Source organism: Phaethon lepturus, unplaced genomic scaffold, assembly GCF_000687285.1.
Source record: "Phaethon lepturus isolate BGI_N335 unplaced genomic scaffold, ASM68728v1 scaffold53871, whole genome shotgun sequence".
NCBI lineage: Eukaryota > Metazoa > Chordata > Aves > Phaethontiformes > Phaethontidae > Phaethon > Phaethon lepturus.
In genome coordinates, this window is record NW_010520941.1 from 52,252 (window position 1) to 68,762 (window position 16,511).

Consider the following 16,511-nt stretch of genomic DNA (forward strand, 5'->3'; position numbering starts at 1 on the left):
CCTTGTCTCTAGCTGTTGTCGCTAGAATGCTCACCTAATTTTGAATCTGTATTAGCTGCACAAATTACTCTCACTTCAACACAAGTTGATTAATTCTTTTCATAGTCTTTACCAGATGGGGGACACATGACTTAAGCAGGGGTTAAGGGCTTTTTCTAAGGGAAAACATTAAGAAAAGTAAGCACTCTGTAGCTGTCTTAGTTCTCACTTGTTTTCCTCTTTTCATCTTGTAAATTTTGACTTGTCACTTCACCGGCCCTATATGTTTCCCTGTTTTTCTTCTGTGCCCTGTATATTGAGTGATATTTCTTCCCTAGATGTCCCTTAAAGGAAGAAAACCCCAAACCAAAAAAACCCCACAAACCCCAGACCTGAGAACAAACACATTTCTTACAATGTTCAGAGATGGCTTTTGTCTTACTGTCTACTGTCTGTTTGCTGAGGACAGTGACTAACTCTTCTGCTTTAGTGTCTAACACAAAATGGAGCCCATATTCTGATAAAGGCAATCTCATAAATAATTCTTATAGATATTGCAGAAACACTTCACTTCCTCCTTTGTGGAGCCTCAAATGGGAGTTGTCAAGAACAAATTGACCTTGTTCCACGAAGTCCTCAAGAACTTTATGAGCTTACTTCTCTTATCTGGTAAGTTATGTAGCCTTAGATTTTGGGTCTGATTGGTGTGTTAAAATGCATAACTTCTCTAAAATGAAGGCAAACAGTTTTCAGCTTACATGGACTTCATTGTATACTTCTAGTAAAATACTGTTTTAATGTTCTTTTACAGTGAACTGATGCCTTGTCTGCCAAAAGAGGGAATCTTTGCTGTTGATACTATGCTAAAGAAAGGAAATGCGCAAAATACAGATGGTGCAATATGGCAATGGCGAGATGACAGGGGTCTCTGGCATCCTTATAACAGGATTGATAGTCGAATAATAGAGGTAGTAATTCCACACATCTGTGTGGTGATGTTTTTTAAATATGCATGCGGTTGTATAGGTAATTGAGTGCTTTCTTCATGGTTTTGAAAATATCAGCCTTGTTCTTTGAGTAAGAAACACACAAGCTTCGTCAAACCTCCTGCTGTAATTTTGCACTGTTTTGGTATTCAGTAATGGGTGAACTGCTTAATCACTGTTCTTACTGTATTTCTGTCAGTCATTGTATTTCCTACTGTGTTGTCCCTCTCATCACCTTTCATATCGCTCCCTATTTGTTGGGGATTTCTTAACTTTAAACTCTTCCTTGTTTTTAGGCAGCTCATCAGGTTGGTGAGGATGAGATAAGCCTGTCTACACTTGGGCGTGTCTATACTATTGATTTTAACTCTATGCAGCAAATAAATGAGGATACTGGAACAGCACGTGCCATTCAGCGAAAACCAAACCCTTTAGCCAATACAAACACTAGTAAGTACAGCTTAGATACTTGGTGTCTCTAGGTGTGGCTAACTTACGCTGGGTTATACAGCAGTCTGCTACTTAGCTAATATATTTCTTGTGGCTTCTGTGGAACTATTCTGATTTATGTGAATGAAGACAGCTTTACAAAAAAACCCCTCAAACTCTTAGATGTTAAAAAGAATACATTTCAACTGTTTTCCTGGGAACTGAAAATTCATTAAGTTGCGGGGGGGAAGCTGGGGGTGTTTATGACTGGGGACTTTCTGAAACCGTTTTACTCATACAGCTCTCACTCAACAAAGGCTGTGTGAGGAGTTCTTACTATCTTACAGAAGTATAAGAAAACTGAAGGAAAAAAAATTCAGCTCCTTGAAAGAGGAGGATTTGTACCTACATTCTTGCCATCAGTTTAACTTCTGGTTCTTAAATTGTATCTTTTCAATTCAAGAGCTAAACTAATCCGGCTTTAAAAAAAGAAAGTAGTTATCAGAGCAGCGATACAAAGAACTACGCAGTGATTTGTTGCACGATTTCTCACAGGTGGACATTCGGAATTGAAGAAGGATGATGCTCGAGCACAGCTAATGAAAGAGGACCCAGAACTGGCAAAATCCTTTATCAAAACATTGTTTGGTGTTCTTTATGAAGTATATAGTTCTTCAGCTGGACCTGCTGTTAGACACAAGTGCCTTAGAGCAATTCTTAGGATAATTTATTTTGCTGATGCTGAACTTCTGAAGGATGTGCTGAAAAACCATGCTGTTTCAAGGTGAGTTCATTAACCATTGTGAATGAAACTAATTTTGAGCTTACAACTCAAAGTTGTGATTACTTTTTTGAATCGTCTTCTTCAGGGGAAACTTGTACTTTTAAATTCTTATGTATTTATTTTCGAAAAACTGAGGCTGCCAGCTCTTCAGGAATTTTTTGCATAGGTTTTGCAGTAGGTGCCAGCTGTAGGTGCTGTTGTTAGAAACTGAACTTACCTGTATGGCTGTGTGTACTAGTAATGTCTAATATTTAGTGTTTTTAGTATTAGTATTTACTGTTTTTCTGATTTCTAAAACTTGCCTATAAACTTTTCTGAGGGCAAGGTGACTTTTGAGGTAACGCAATGTGAACAATAGCAGACTTTCATGGCATTCAACTGCTAAGTGGTATTCATGAAACCTCTCCTACATGGTATACAGTAAAGTTAGGGATCTAGATAAAAGGATGCAATTAGAAAATAAACTGACTAGTTTTTCAAAGGCAGTACAAAGTTCCACAACACCATGTTTTTAAAGGAAGAAAACTCTTTTCCTTTATGCCACATGTTAAAACTTGGCAAAAGTGATTTAGGCAGGAAAAGGACTTTTTCAGTCCTTTTATTTATAGCTTTTACAAAAGCACAATCAAGTTTCTTTGCTTTCAGTCACCAGTGCTCTGTATGCAAGATGAACTGGCTTGATTTTCACAAAAAATTAAACAATAAACCTAATCATAATAAATTATCTGTTTTAGTCATATTGCCTCTATGCTGTCGAGTCAAGACCTTAAGATAGTAGTTGGAGCCCTGCAGATGGCAGAGATTTTAATGCAAAAGTTACCCGATATTTTTAGTGTTTACTTCAGAAGAGAAGGTAAATCTTTTTTTTCCCCCCCTCCCTCTTCACCTCCTTATTTATTATTTTAAAAGCATGTGTGTGTGGAGAATCCATATCCTTTATGCCCTCTGAGCTCTAAAAAGTTGATACTGTTCTTGAATACTAAAGGCAAATCCATGCAAGCTATTGTCATATGACTGGGGAGGAGCTAACCAAGACTCTGAAGGAGACTAGCACTTTTTTTCTGACTCTGAAACAAGTTCATACAGGCTTACTAGTCACTAGTGAACTTTAGGCTGAAGATGGCTTGCTGAAATTACATGGGTAGCCTTAACTGGACAAAACTGACAAATCTTTGGCAGGAACTCTGTTAAAATTTACTGAGGACTTTGGGGTTTATTTAGCTACTGTTACTAGTTTAAAAAATAAAAATAAAAGATACGTAGGTTAACTTTCTTGAGAAAGGGTTGAACTTTTTTTAAAAAACTTAATATTGAAGGGTGGGGTGAGCCAATGCTCCCATAGTCAAAACAGATGTTCTAATAATAGACTTCTACCTTAACAAACACTGTTGTGTTGTCATGTGTTGCCTGCCCCTCCAGCAACACAAAACCACAACCAAACCAACCCACCAAACAAAGGTTTCTTCTTTTGCAAAGGGGTGATGCACCAAGTGAAAAACTTAGCAGAGTCTGAGGCTTTGCTAACAAGCCCACCGAAAGTATGCACTAATGGATCAGGAACGCTGGGTACCACTACAGCAATAAGTACTGGAACAGCCACTGCTGCCAGTAATGCAGCTGCTGATTTGGGCTCTCCCAGCTTACAACACAGCCGGGAGGATTCTCTGGATCTGAGCCCACAGGGGTAAGTGCAGTATTTGTTGTGAACAATCAATCTGTGGGGTTTTTTGTTTGTGTGTTTTGTTTGTTTGACTTTTTTAAAAGCCTTGACTGACATAGGCTGCTACAGTATCATCTGCATTTTGCTGTGATAATTCCTCTAAGGCACTGAAATGGAGTGGTGTTGAAGATATCCGTGGGTAGTTTTGATTCATTTTTATATGAAATGTTTGGGGAAAAAAAAGGCTAGTAACCTCATAGTTATGATGTAACGATATGAAACAATCCATACTGTTTGGGGAGAGGCTGGAGAATGCCAAGAGCAACAGCTGTAGTCTCATGTAACTCTTGAGGACAGAGTGGTTCTTTCAGAGAAATGATAGCTATGGTGCATGGTTGCTTTCTGCTGGAGACTAGAGGAAAAAGAAGTCATCCTTAAGTTATTTTGTTGGAATGCAACCATTTTGAACACTTATAGAATTAATATCTCTTGTAGGAATAATTTATTTTAGTGTTACACAGTTTGCCTTATTTTGAAGGTGAAATGTTTGTCTTCATGTGTTGGCATAATAAGGAAACTCACCTTAAACCAGAATTGAAACTTGAGAAGTGTAGGGCTTGGTGAGTAGAAACTCCATAAATTGTTCAAAAAGTGCTTTCTGGGCTTTAATAGGGGAGGCAGGTCAAAATCCTAGTGTCTTTTGGTTTTATTTAGTGGAGATTTGTGTGTTTGTTGGGTTGTTTTTCTTTTTGAGTGTATCCAAACAAATGAATAACCAGATAGTCACACAAATAAAATAATGAAAATTATGAGAAACCTTTATTCAGTGGCACTTCTGGCTGTATTTGGCTGCCCGTAGTAGAAAGGTGACATGAGCAAAACCCCTCTTTCCGGATGGAGGAGTTACTTTGTCCTTCCAATTAAAATAGATTTGAGGCCTCTTCTACAGCTTATTCTTCCCTTGTGCCCTCCTTGTTACAGGATGGAACTTTTTTTAAATTCTTGAGGAAATAGCTGTCAGATGCATCTTAAACTGAGGGGTGGGTATGTGTATGATTATGGTGGAGGGAAACATGTTACTTTATTTTTAAATTTGGACAGACGACTGAGTGATGTTCTAAAGAGAAAAAGACTGCCAAAACGAGGGCCAAGGAGACCAAAATATTCTCCTCCAAGAGATGATGACAAAGTAGACAATCAAGGTAAATAATTCTTAAAATGCGATACTCTGTCTCCCTTAAATTTAAAAAGTAAGCTTATTGGCTGTCAAAAGTGCTAGCTGTAATAAACCTGTTGATTATCTTCATTTTGTCTTTTGCTTCTTCCAGCTAAAAGCCCTACAACTACTCAATCTCCTAAATCTTCCTTCTTGGCGAGTTTAAATCCTAAAACATGGGGAAGATTAAGCACACAGTCCAACAGTAATAATATTGAACCAGCACGAACAGCGGGTGTAAGTGGTCTTGCAAGGGCTGCTTCCAAGGATACCATTTCCAATAACAGGTACACAAACAAAACATCAAAATACTTCTAATATGGTTTTACCTTGAGGTGCAGCTACTTTCTTATGATAAGCCATCAGGTGATTAAGTAGCACCTATCAAAGAAGTTTGAGCTTAACCACTATTAAAATAACTCTGGAAGAAGAATCAAGAAACTAAGGTAGAGAAAATAACCTCTTAATAGTTTAAAGTAGCATGCTGGGGAAAAACTGGAGAATTGGGAAGAATGGTGCAAGAAGTAATATGTAGAGAGTAGATCTTTACTATGTTGGAGTAAGAGGAAAGCGATTTCCTCTGTGCTGTTTAAATAGGGGGAAAATGATAGTCCGTCTGTGTTTGCTTGTAATATTGGAGTATGCAAATGCTAAGTGTGGCTGAACACCTTTTGTGTGCTTCCTTACAGAGAAAAAATTAAGGGCTGGATTAAGGAGCAAGCCCATAAATTTGTAGAACGTTATTTTAGTTCTGAAAACATGGATGGAAGCAATCCTGCACTAAATGTATTACAGAGACTTTGCACTGCAACTGAACAACTCAACCTCCAGGTTAGAAATGGCAAACTTGCTTGGAGTGGGGGGTGGGAATGGAAACAGTAGACCTATTTAGGAAGAAGCTAGGGGAAGGCTGACCATTTTTAGGCAGTATGGCCAGTATTTTAAGTGTAGCTTTTTGTTACCATGATACAGTGATAAGTTTCTTAATTTGCAATGGTTTACTTGGGATTTTTTTCTTTTTTTTAGAATTAATATATAAGCTCTGACACTTATCATATATGATAAATGACTAGTATTAACAAGTGTATTATTGATTCCTAGCTGTGTGTCACTTACATGGCATTTTATTTTAAATATAAAAATTCTACAGTTAAATGTTAAGGATTGACTTTACATACTGTGTTTTCCTTTAGTTATAGTAAGAACTTTGGGGCTGGGGGGAGCACAAGAGGGAAGTAGCATTTTGTTGAAAGAATAGAAGAAATACGGAGTGGGCTGAATCTGCTAGCATCTCAAGAACTTGAGCCTTGCTTCACAGACAGTTGTGATCCTTGGTAGATGGTCTAAACCTGTAACTTCTAAATTAGGTAAACAGCTGAGTTGTGCTCTGTGCTTTGATCTAAGCAATCACTAAAATACAGAACTTTCCCTCCTCTCTCCCACACAGATGTCATGTAAAAGATACACCAATCTGAGGGTGTTTTGTTTTTTGTTTTGTTTTGTTTTTTAACTTCTGTTTGGAGCTCATCTTTATGTTGCATGAGACAGAAACGGGACCTTGCATTTCTCAAAATTGGGAAAATGTAGATGTTGCCTGTAATGTCTCCTCTTGAATAGAGAAATTGCTTATCCTCAAATTATTTGTCCTGTCGTTGCTTGTATTGAGTTACTATATGCTCCAGACTTTCCCTTTTTTCCCTTCCCTTTAGAGCTGTTCCATGCAGTAGGAAAACAAATAATATTTCTTAAGCCCTTAATACCTGGGTAGTAAAATACTACCTCCATATTTTTCAGGTGGATGGTGGAACAGAGTGCCTTGTAGAAATACGTAGCATTGTCTCGGAGTCTGACGTCTCCTCATTTGAAATCCAGCATAGTGGGTTTGTTAAACAACTGCTGCTTTATTTGACGTCTAAAAGTGAGAAAGATGCTGTGAGCAGGGATATCAGATTGAAAAGATTTCTTCATGTTTTTTTTTCTTCTCCAGTAAGTTTTCTTGTTTATTGTTTTGTCATTCTTAATTGTCTTTCTCTCTAATTGTGCTTATCTGACCATCTGAGATGTTTGGGCAATGACCTTGACTAAAAAATGGAGTACAGAAGGAATGTTTTAATCGTGTCTAAGCTGTATAATACTACAACTTTCACATGGCTCTATCTCTTCACAGGTCATAAACTTTTTTGAATACCCTGTAATTACAGAAAATTCCACACAATAGTGGAAAAGAAAATTTCCAAAATGGCCAATTGTCTAAGTCTTGAACAAACCAAAAGATGTTCTTGACTTTTAAAAGTTGATACGGAAATACTTTGGACAGTAATCTTATCACTTGCTCTCTTTAATCCTAAATACTGCAAGGAACTGGATTGTCCTGTTTATTTAAAGGAAGAAATTTAAGGTGGAAGAGGGGAAAGTAGATAACCACAGCTTTCATGAAGCTTACTGCTCATGGTTAAGGGTGAATGCTTAAAATACGTAGGGCTATTCAGTTGAAACCAGGAGAGAAAAGTGTGTTCTTTGAAACAGGTCTCTCATAACTTGTTATGTGTCATTGAGTCATTCTGATACTGCTGCTACTCTAAGTGAGAGCAGTGATTCTTAATTTCTGGGGGTTTTGTTTGTTTTAAACAACTTGTGTTGTGAATTGTTTAAGATTAATTCAAGCACATTAAGACTTGTAGACTAAAAGACTGGAATATATTTCAGCTTCCTGGAGAAGAACCCCTTGGAAGATTAGAGCCATTAGAAAATGCACCTTTGTTGGCGTTAGTCCATAAAATGAACAATTGCCTCAGTCAGATGGAACAGTTTCCTGTCAAAGTACATGACTTCCCTAGTGGAAATGGAACAGGGAGCAGGTAAGGATTAATGCTCAGGTAACAGTTTTGTTGGAAGCTTTTTCTTTCCAAAACTTGTTTCAACAGTAGAAGTTCCAAGAGGTAATGGAAACTGCTGACCCTGTTAAAGACAAAAGCAATTGCACAGTTGGCTTTTTTATGCAGTGGAAGACTGACTATTTAACCAAATGTTTGCTTACTGTCTTGAAACTTCTCTTACTTAGATTGGGGGTGGATGTATAATTTTAAATGCAATTTCTAAATTTAAGCTTTAAAAATTCAAATGTCTTCCTTATACCCATGTAACAAACACTGGAAAGAAATAATCTATTTATTGCTGAGGCACTGATATTTTTTGTGATCTTTAGTGAAGTAATTAAACTACTGAGAGTTTGCATTACAGTGCTAAAATTTTTTATTCAGATAGGTTGTGTTCTCTAGGATAATAATGGATTGAGTGATAACTGTTGGCTGTCAATATAGTTTAAAGTAACTGTAGACCTGCCTTGTGTCTTAAGATAGATTAAATTTGGAATCCAACTTGTTATCTACATTTTAAGTAACAAATCTGAGTGACTGAAGACCTACTTCAAAAATTTTTCTGTATTTCAGTAAATCAACACTATTTTTCATTCAGTGTGTAGCAGTTAGTAAGTCTATTTCAGTATGAATTGAACATGAGTTTTGAAAGTATTTTGTAGTGCTGGCTAAAAGTTCAATTTGGTTATAGGCATATTCTTGTGACTATGTAGAAATTAGGAGGGGAGGAGCATTGGAAATGAATTTTTGAAAACTATTCTTCAAAGTTTGAAATGACAAAATTTTCTGTGTCTCAGGTAGTAAGATAGTGTGGATTTTTTTGTCACTAATTGTGACACAATATCCATTATCGTAGATGTATTGGAGCCTCACACTACAGCATTAATCTAACTTACATTAATATTCAGTACTTGGTTTTTTGTGAAACTGTTAAAATCCATGGAATTGATGCAGTACACAGATTCCCAATGCTTGAAAGAATTAATTGTCTTTGATACTGGCGTTTACAAATAGTATGTGCTCTAATCTTACAACACTTCATAATATGTGCTGTTTCTGTAAAACAAAGCGAACGGGATAACTACAAAAGTTATAAAGCTGCTAATCGTAGAAGCAAAATTCTGCTATTCTTAATAGAAAATTAAACATGGGAAGTCAGACTACTGCAGCATTTTTTGACTGCTAGTCTTACTGTGGATCATGTCAATGGGGATTTTGAGGCATTAAGATTTGGTAGTCTCTCACTAGCACCTGGAAATAGAAGCAGCCCGAGATAAGAGGTTTGTGTATAAAAATGGATTGCTTGACTATTGATAGTTTGGCAAGATGGAACATGTATATAAACTATACTTGGCAAGAAAAAACAGAGGAGCTTTCAGGTTGTCTCCTGAGGTCCTTATTAAAAACATATGAGTGGATACTTGCATCTTCACCCCCATCCCTCCAATTCTGATCCTTATTGCACTGCAGGTAAACACAGCTCAATCTCATGTGGCATCAACTGACCACTGAACAACTTCAGATCTCAAAGATGGTCAGTATAGGACGTAATCTAATCAGACCTCAGACTGGATTTTCTTTAATCTATGTAGCTTGCACTGGAAGTCAAATTTTGTCCAACTTGGGTTCTGATGTTCTTGTAGAATAAAATTTTTAATCTGTTTATCCAAATCTTCGTTGCTTATTTTTAGAGACATAGGCTGAGAAATAATACTCTGAACAAGTTAATTTGTAAATGCATGTATAAGCCTATTTTAGTGCTATTTTAATGCATTTTTAAATGCAATTATGGTTATTAGATTCTTTGTGTAGCAACTTTTTTCATAAATTATTTTGAGTTTTTCTCTTAACAGAGGATCCCAAGCTTTAAAATTCTTCAATACACATCAGTTAAAATGCCAACTGCAAAGACATCCAGACTGTGCTAATGTGAAACAGTGGAAAGGTGGACCTGTGAAGATTGATCCTCTGGCTTTGGTACAAGCCATTGAAAGATACCTTGTAGTTAGAGGTAGGGGTGTGTGCGTGCGTGTATATATATATATATGTAAAAAATAGTCATGTGTATTTTGCTTCTTGGGATAGTCACTACTGTCAGTAGGATAGAGTCTGGGGCGGGGGGGGAACAAAATAAAACACAAGAAAACCCAAACAACAAAACAAACAAAAAACTGTGAGGATTCTACTGAAGCCAAATGGGAGGTGCCTATAAATGTGTCTTGCTCACAGGGGAGGAGACTAAGGCTGCATGAATCTTCTCTTTTCTGGGATGAGCTTTTTTTGTATTGTAAACAGTTCATTCTAATTACTATCAAAATGATAATGTAGTTGACTGTCAGATTGGCTGTAACTTGGCATTTTTTGATGCCAGATGTTCATACTGAAATTTGTACATGTACATTTGTACCTTTTTTTTAAATGGGTGCATTTTGGAACTGTTTTAAACAGTGGGGCTCATAAAAGTCAGAGTACAAAGGCATTGCTACATTTTGTGTAAAAACAAATGAGGATATCTTTCTCCTCTCTTGCTTCAGGCTATGGAAGAGTTAGAGAAGATGATGAGGATAGTGATGATGATGGGTCAGATGAAGAAATAGATGAATCTTTGGTAAGCTTTTTTGCTCTGGGGGTAAGGGAAAGGACAGTGTGGGGAGAGGTTTAAAGAAAAGCCAGCAACAAGTTTCCTAACTTGTGTGATTTTTCTGTTTTGTTCAGGCTGCTCAATTCTTAAATTCAGGGAATGTGAGACATAGACTGCAATTTTACATTGGAGATCACTTGCTGCCATACAATATGACTGTGTATCAAGCAGTTAGGCAGTACAGTTTGCAAGCTGAGGAGGAGAGGGAGTCTACAGATGATGAAAGCAACCCATTAGGAAGAGCTGGGATTTGGACAAAAACGCATACCATTTGGTAAGTTGACTAAAGAAATCAGGGGACAATTTCTTCAGTTTACTAGGTGTATAAACCTAAAGAAAATTGGAATATAGCTGTCTTCCCTGCCCTCCCCCGGCAACTCTGAAGCTTTGAATTTCCTCATGTGTTTGAGATACTTAAGTCTTAGTAAGAATTCATTGTTAACTACTCATGTTCTTTCTAGCTGATGAGTGAAGCTGATAAACAAGAAATGGGGTATCTAAAATGACACCTGCTAGATTGAGGGAAAGCATTCTTAGTATTGGGTAACTAACCACAAACAGTAGAGAATGTGTCTGCAGTCTACAAATACTAGTTTTTCAGTTGATTGCTGTGCAGGTATCTGTATTCTCTGGCCATACTTCGCAAGGAGCAGTATTGACCTATGAGTGTGCCAAGCATTTTAATATTCAGCAGTGTGTTTTTCTTCCTAATACTTAAATGTGTTATGCAAAAGCAAAAAAGCCCAAACAAAAGCTTTGGTTTTTTGTCTGTACCTTCTGCTTCTTCCAGTTCATGGAGCCAGAGGGTCCCCATTTTTTCCTCCACCATGATGTATGTCGCTTCTGAGGGCCTAGCTTCAAAGGCTGGATCATATCCAAATGCCTTGCTCTTGTCTTTCTGCTTTCAACTGTCATTTAAGTAAAATCCTGTTAGTCAAAGAACTAATACTTTTATAACTGCCTTTGTTTCCATGTAAGTTGGTATTTCACAAACATGTTTTTAACTTTTAATTGCTTCTTAGGTACAAACCCGTGCGAGAGGATGAAGATGGTAATAAGGATTGTGTTGGTGGTAAAAGAGGAAGAGCACAAACTGCTCCCACAAAAACCTCCCCTAGAAATTCTAAGAAGCATGATGAATTGTGGCATGGTGAGTGAGTTGCCTTGCTAGTATGTTACATTTATGAAATTTCTGAAAGGGTGGGGACGAAGAATGTTTAGAGACACCATAGTGTTTCTTTTGAAGTAAGAATAATATAAGAAAAGTAAGCACATATTGTGTGTGTTAAAACTAGAAATAAGATACTTACTGAATTGTCTAACTAAATTGTTGTAGTTAAGTGAATGCCATGACTAATACTACCCAGGCTCCTAATAATTAAATCTTGGGAAGACTTCTAATTGATTTGTTTTAATAACATACTTTTTTTCCCCTGCTAGATGGTGTATGCCCTTCGGTATTAAATCCTCTAGAAGTTTACCTCATATCTACTCCACCTGAAAACATAACATTTGAAGATCCCTCATTAGATGTTATTCTTCTTTTGAGAGTTTTACATGCTATCAGTCGATACTGGTATTACTTGTATGATGTGAGTAGAGCACTTTTTAAATAGCTTCCATACTTCATACAGACAACTCTGTCCTGAAACACCTTAAAATAGCCTTCTTCCACTGTCTGCTACCACCCACCAAGACAGAATGATGCAAATACTGTCATCTTCCCATACCTATTTTTTTAACTTCTGGTAAGATGAAGGCTATGAATTTTTACAGTGATATTTCCTCTATAGTGTGTTAAACACATTTTCCATGGTTTTTTCCTTTCTTAAGTTCAAAGAGCAGTATTATTCCTGAAAAGATGATGAATAATTAAAATAAAAAAAAATTCTACTTGGTCTTTCTTTCGTGACTTTGTCACTTTAGTCATACAGAGTCTGTGAAAGCTTTTTTTTTTTTACCTTGTGATGATAAGCAAATATTGAAGCATAAAAAACCTCTTAACAAAGGCTTGGTATTTCTTCCAGCTTTTCTTTAACTAAAAGTACATTGTTTTTATTTAACACAGAATGCAATCTGCAAGGAGATAATTCCAACCTCAGAGTTTATCAATAGTAAACTGACAGCAAAAGCAAACAGGCAGCTTCAGGATCCTTTGGTAATTATGACGGGAAACATACCAACTTGGCTGACAGAACTTGGAAAAACATGGTATGAATGACTTGCCATATATTATTTCTAATTTGAGTTCAGCAACCCTCTTTGCTGGGCAGCCCAGGTGCATCATGTGTAACAAAGCTTTTGAAAGCGCTGATGGGAGAGTAAAATGTAGTCACGTTTTTGTCATACCACTACTTTTATCTTAGCATATCCAGCATGGTACAAAGGGAAATATTTTTATAAATACTGATAAGATATTATAAATATTTTATAAAGCTGTATTATTAATACTTTGGATACAGCGTATAACCTGTAAAACTCTTGCACTTGAACAGATGAGAAATCAGAGTTGACACTCTTGGTGCTGCTGTAGGCAGGTTCTCATTTCTACCCCTTGACTCCCTTCAGTATGGGAGCTTGAGCCACCTTTTTAAAGTCTTTGATCTAAGTTAGATTTACTAATTTGAAAACAAGGGTGAACAAGTAAAAGAATATTTATTTTCTGATATAAACTTTGCATAGCCAAGGCAGTCAAGTATTTTGAGTTATTTCTCTGGAAGAGTTAGAAGTTTCTGGAGTTTTTTGTGCTTCCTTATATTAAATTCCATCTCTAGACTTTTGCTCATAAGCTTGTAACTAAAACTGAATTGTGTTCTGGAAGGCTTCCTTTGGAGGCTGCTTTCACCACAGCGTTTATTAAAGCACTAATTTCAGGCATACTACATTTCTATTGTATTTTAAACTATGCTAGTTGGAACACAACTAACTAATGTAATGCTCTCTACAGCCCATTTTTCTTTCCATTTGATACCCGCCAAATGCTGTTCTATGTAACTGCTTTTGATCGTGATCGAGCCATGCAAAGACTACTGGATACTAATCCAGAAATCAATCAATCAGATTCTCAGGATAGCAGAGTGGCACCACGACTGGACAGGAAAAAAGTAGGTACATCTTGTTTAAAAATGGAATGAATGATCTCTTTATTTTTATATTCTTTTTAAGAATATCACTGTGAGCAAGATTTATTTGTAAAACTTCAGGTTTTGGTAGTATACTGATGAAGGGGAAGTTTGTTTTTATTCATGTAAAAGCCCCTAAGTAGAAAGCATAATGTCTTCTAGGTGTCTGCCACTAAGTGGCAGAAGGGGCTAGAGTATGCTACACTGCTTTCTCACATCCTGCTTAATTTTGAATTGGAGTCTTTACATAATTTCTGAAAATCTCCTATACTCCAGAAATGAACTTTAAGTTTTAGGTTACATTAATGATATTTCCATATGTTATCTTGTAAACCTCTGTTCTGCTTTATGTAGAATTTCAGAAGAATTCAAGCAATAGGATTTAGACCCTTAAGTGTTACCTGAATAAACAACAACAGTGTTCTTGTGTTCTGGGAGGGTATTAAACCTGCTGTCACAACATAATAGAACTAAGCTGTGACTTCTAAATTGAGGGAGTCTTGGGTGTGTCTGCCTTAAGTCTGCAGAGATACTATCTTAAACTAAGATCTGCTGTATAGTGTAGATCTCCTATATGGTCTTGAATACCTCTGGGGGAAAAAAGACAAGAGACATGAGAATCTAGTTCAACTAGAATATAGATTCCAACATGTAGGAATCCCAGTGCTGTTGTGTGTTTTTCGGTTTGGTGGCAGTTTTTTGTTTTTGTTTTGTTGGGTGTTTATTTTGTTTCATTTTTTGAAAACGGACACCTTCCCTACTAAAGAATCTGCAAGGGCAGGGTATAAGATTATTCCTTTAGGTTGCTGGATTTTGGCATCTTTATTCTGTGTTTTCTTCCCCATGTGTTAGTTCAAGGTATGTAATATCACATGACAACACTTCTCTGCTGTTATAGTCCTAATGCCAGGTTCATGACAAGAGTAGTAACTATTAGTTATACTAATGCAAATGTAAGACATTTGTTTTTCATCTTGTATCTAACACTTCAATTATAGTCAGTTTTCATATAGGAGCAAGAATTATTTTATCAAAGTATAATCTTACAAATTGTTGAACTGTGGAACTATTAGCATGGGGTGGAAAAACTTGCATAACTAATTTTTTTTCCTGTTGTAACTGCCTTGGGAGCTGGGACTTAAAGACATAATTTCACTACTTAAAACTTCTCTAATGTGTAGCGCACTGTGAACAGAGATGAGCTGTTGAAACAGGCAGAATCTGTGATGCAGGATCTAGGCAGTTCAAGAGCCATGTTGGAAATCCAGTATGAGAATGAAGTAAGTAATATCAATGCAGTCTAATTTAACCCTTTTTACTGAAGACTAATACAAAAAAGCTACAACTTTCATAGAACGACTTGGTCAGACTCTTGGTCCTTCCCATTGCTGGTGCCACAGAATTTTATCTATTAATTATCCCTAATCCACTTGGTTGTGATTTTTAGTTGCTTAGGAGAAACTCTTTCTGCTAAGTTTCATAATCGATCTTATTCTGCAGAGCACTTTTTTCCTAACTCTAAGCAAACAGCTGTGTGTGTTTCTTCTACAGTATGATCATTAGGTGGTTAATACTTTTATTCTACTATTATTCCCTCTGATTTGTTGTCTTTCCAAGCTGTCTCAGTCATATTGTAAACGTTGGCAGAGTTAGGTTCTCTAGATGCTTTTTGCAATGCAGTCTTCTTTAAAGCCAATAATGTATTACGTTTCTCAGACTAAGTAAAGATTTTGATATTCAAACTGACCTAATGGACTCATTTACTTATCTCATTCCCCCTCCTCTCCCTGCATCCTCTGTCCCCTTGAAGGTTGGCACAGGCCTAGGCCCCACGCTAGAGTTCTATGCACTTGTATCTCAGGAACTACAGAGAGCAGACTTAGGCCTTTGGAGAGGAGAAGAAGTGACTTTAGCCAATCCAAAAGGTAAATGTTTTACTACCTAAACTATCAATATTGATCTAACATTGAATTGATTCTAAGTGGACTTTAATTACATGAATGGCTTTGATTGAAATAGCTCCTCATTTTGTTGCCCGATAATATGCCTCCTAGTGTCTGTAGTGTCTGATTATCTTTGTGGCTGGGTTGTTTTTTTTTTTTTTTTCTTCTTAATTTTATAGGAAGCTTTTATAAGGTTATGGTTATCTGATAGCAGCTTTCAAACCTGCATCTGGAATGAAACTGGCAGTTTATGTATTGACTTTTTTTTTCTTCCTCAACAGGAAGCCAGGAAGGTACCAAGTACATCCATAACCTTCAAGGCCTTTTTGCACTTCCTTTTGGTAGAACAGCCAAGCCAGCCCACATTGCAAAAGTTAAAATGAAGTTCCGCTTTCTGGGAAAACTAATGGCCAAGGCCATCATGGATTTTAGACTGGTGAGAATGAAATGGAAGATGTGGTTCTGAAGGGTTAAATGAAAAATCTAGTACTCTGTTGGGGAAAAAACAGCATTGAGTTGCATGGAATTATTTTCACTAGCAGTTTGGGCAGGATGGGGGGAGATGCAGCTGAGCTTTTGAGGGGTAAAGGGTAGTGTATGTTGAAGATCTTTTACAGTGGCTTTTGAGACCATACTGAGAAAAGGAAGAGTCATTGCCTACTATGTGTTGCAATTCCTCTCCTATCTTATTTCAAGATCATTTTGGGCTTATTTCAGCTGCTAGCTTGCTGAATGCTCTACTGTATACGCACTAGGCAGTGAGTTGCGTTTTCCTTGACTGTAAATTTATTAGGGAAAAAGGCTCAGACATGGTGTTTTGGTGTGCACCAGAACTATGAATTAGTAAATAGTATTCTAGATCTAGTCAAGAGATA

The 16,511-nt window shown here is 36.8% G+C and overlaps 1 protein-coding gene across 1 annotated transcript in view; it reads left to right on the plus strand.

Annotated features, from left to right (window-relative positions):
- TRIP12 (thyroid hormone receptor interactor 12) overlaps positions 1 to 16,511 on the plus strand; it is a 51,989-nt gene that overhangs the window by 26,359 nt on the left and 9,119 nt on the right. The window contains 21 exon segments of the mRNA XM_010297541.1: positions 531 to 648; positions 791 to 947; positions 1,343 to 1,415; positions 1,950 to 2,178; positions 2,913 to 3,031; positions 3,655 to 3,862; positions 4,940 to 5,040; positions 5,167 to 5,341; positions 5,744 to 5,885; positions 6,849 to 7,040; positions 7,761 to 7,912; positions 9,769 to 9,941; positions 10,465 to 10,538; positions 10,646 to 10,845; positions 11,594 to 11,721; positions 12,012 to 12,163; positions 12,640 to 12,782; positions 13,519 to 13,675; positions 14,875 to 14,973; positions 15,504 to 15,618; positions 15,918 to 16,072. Of these exon segments, the coding sequence (XP_010295843.1) occupies positions 531 to 648; positions 791 to 947; positions 1,343 to 1,415; positions 1,950 to 2,178; positions 2,913 to 3,031; positions 3,655 to 3,862; positions 4,940 to 5,040; positions 5,167 to 5,341; positions 5,744 to 5,885; positions 6,849 to 7,040; positions 7,761 to 7,912; positions 9,769 to 9,941; positions 10,465 to 10,538; positions 10,646 to 10,845; positions 11,594 to 11,721; positions 12,012 to 12,163; positions 12,640 to 12,782; positions 13,519 to 13,675; positions 14,875 to 14,973; positions 15,504 to 15,618; positions 15,918 to 16,072 (3,062 nt within the window).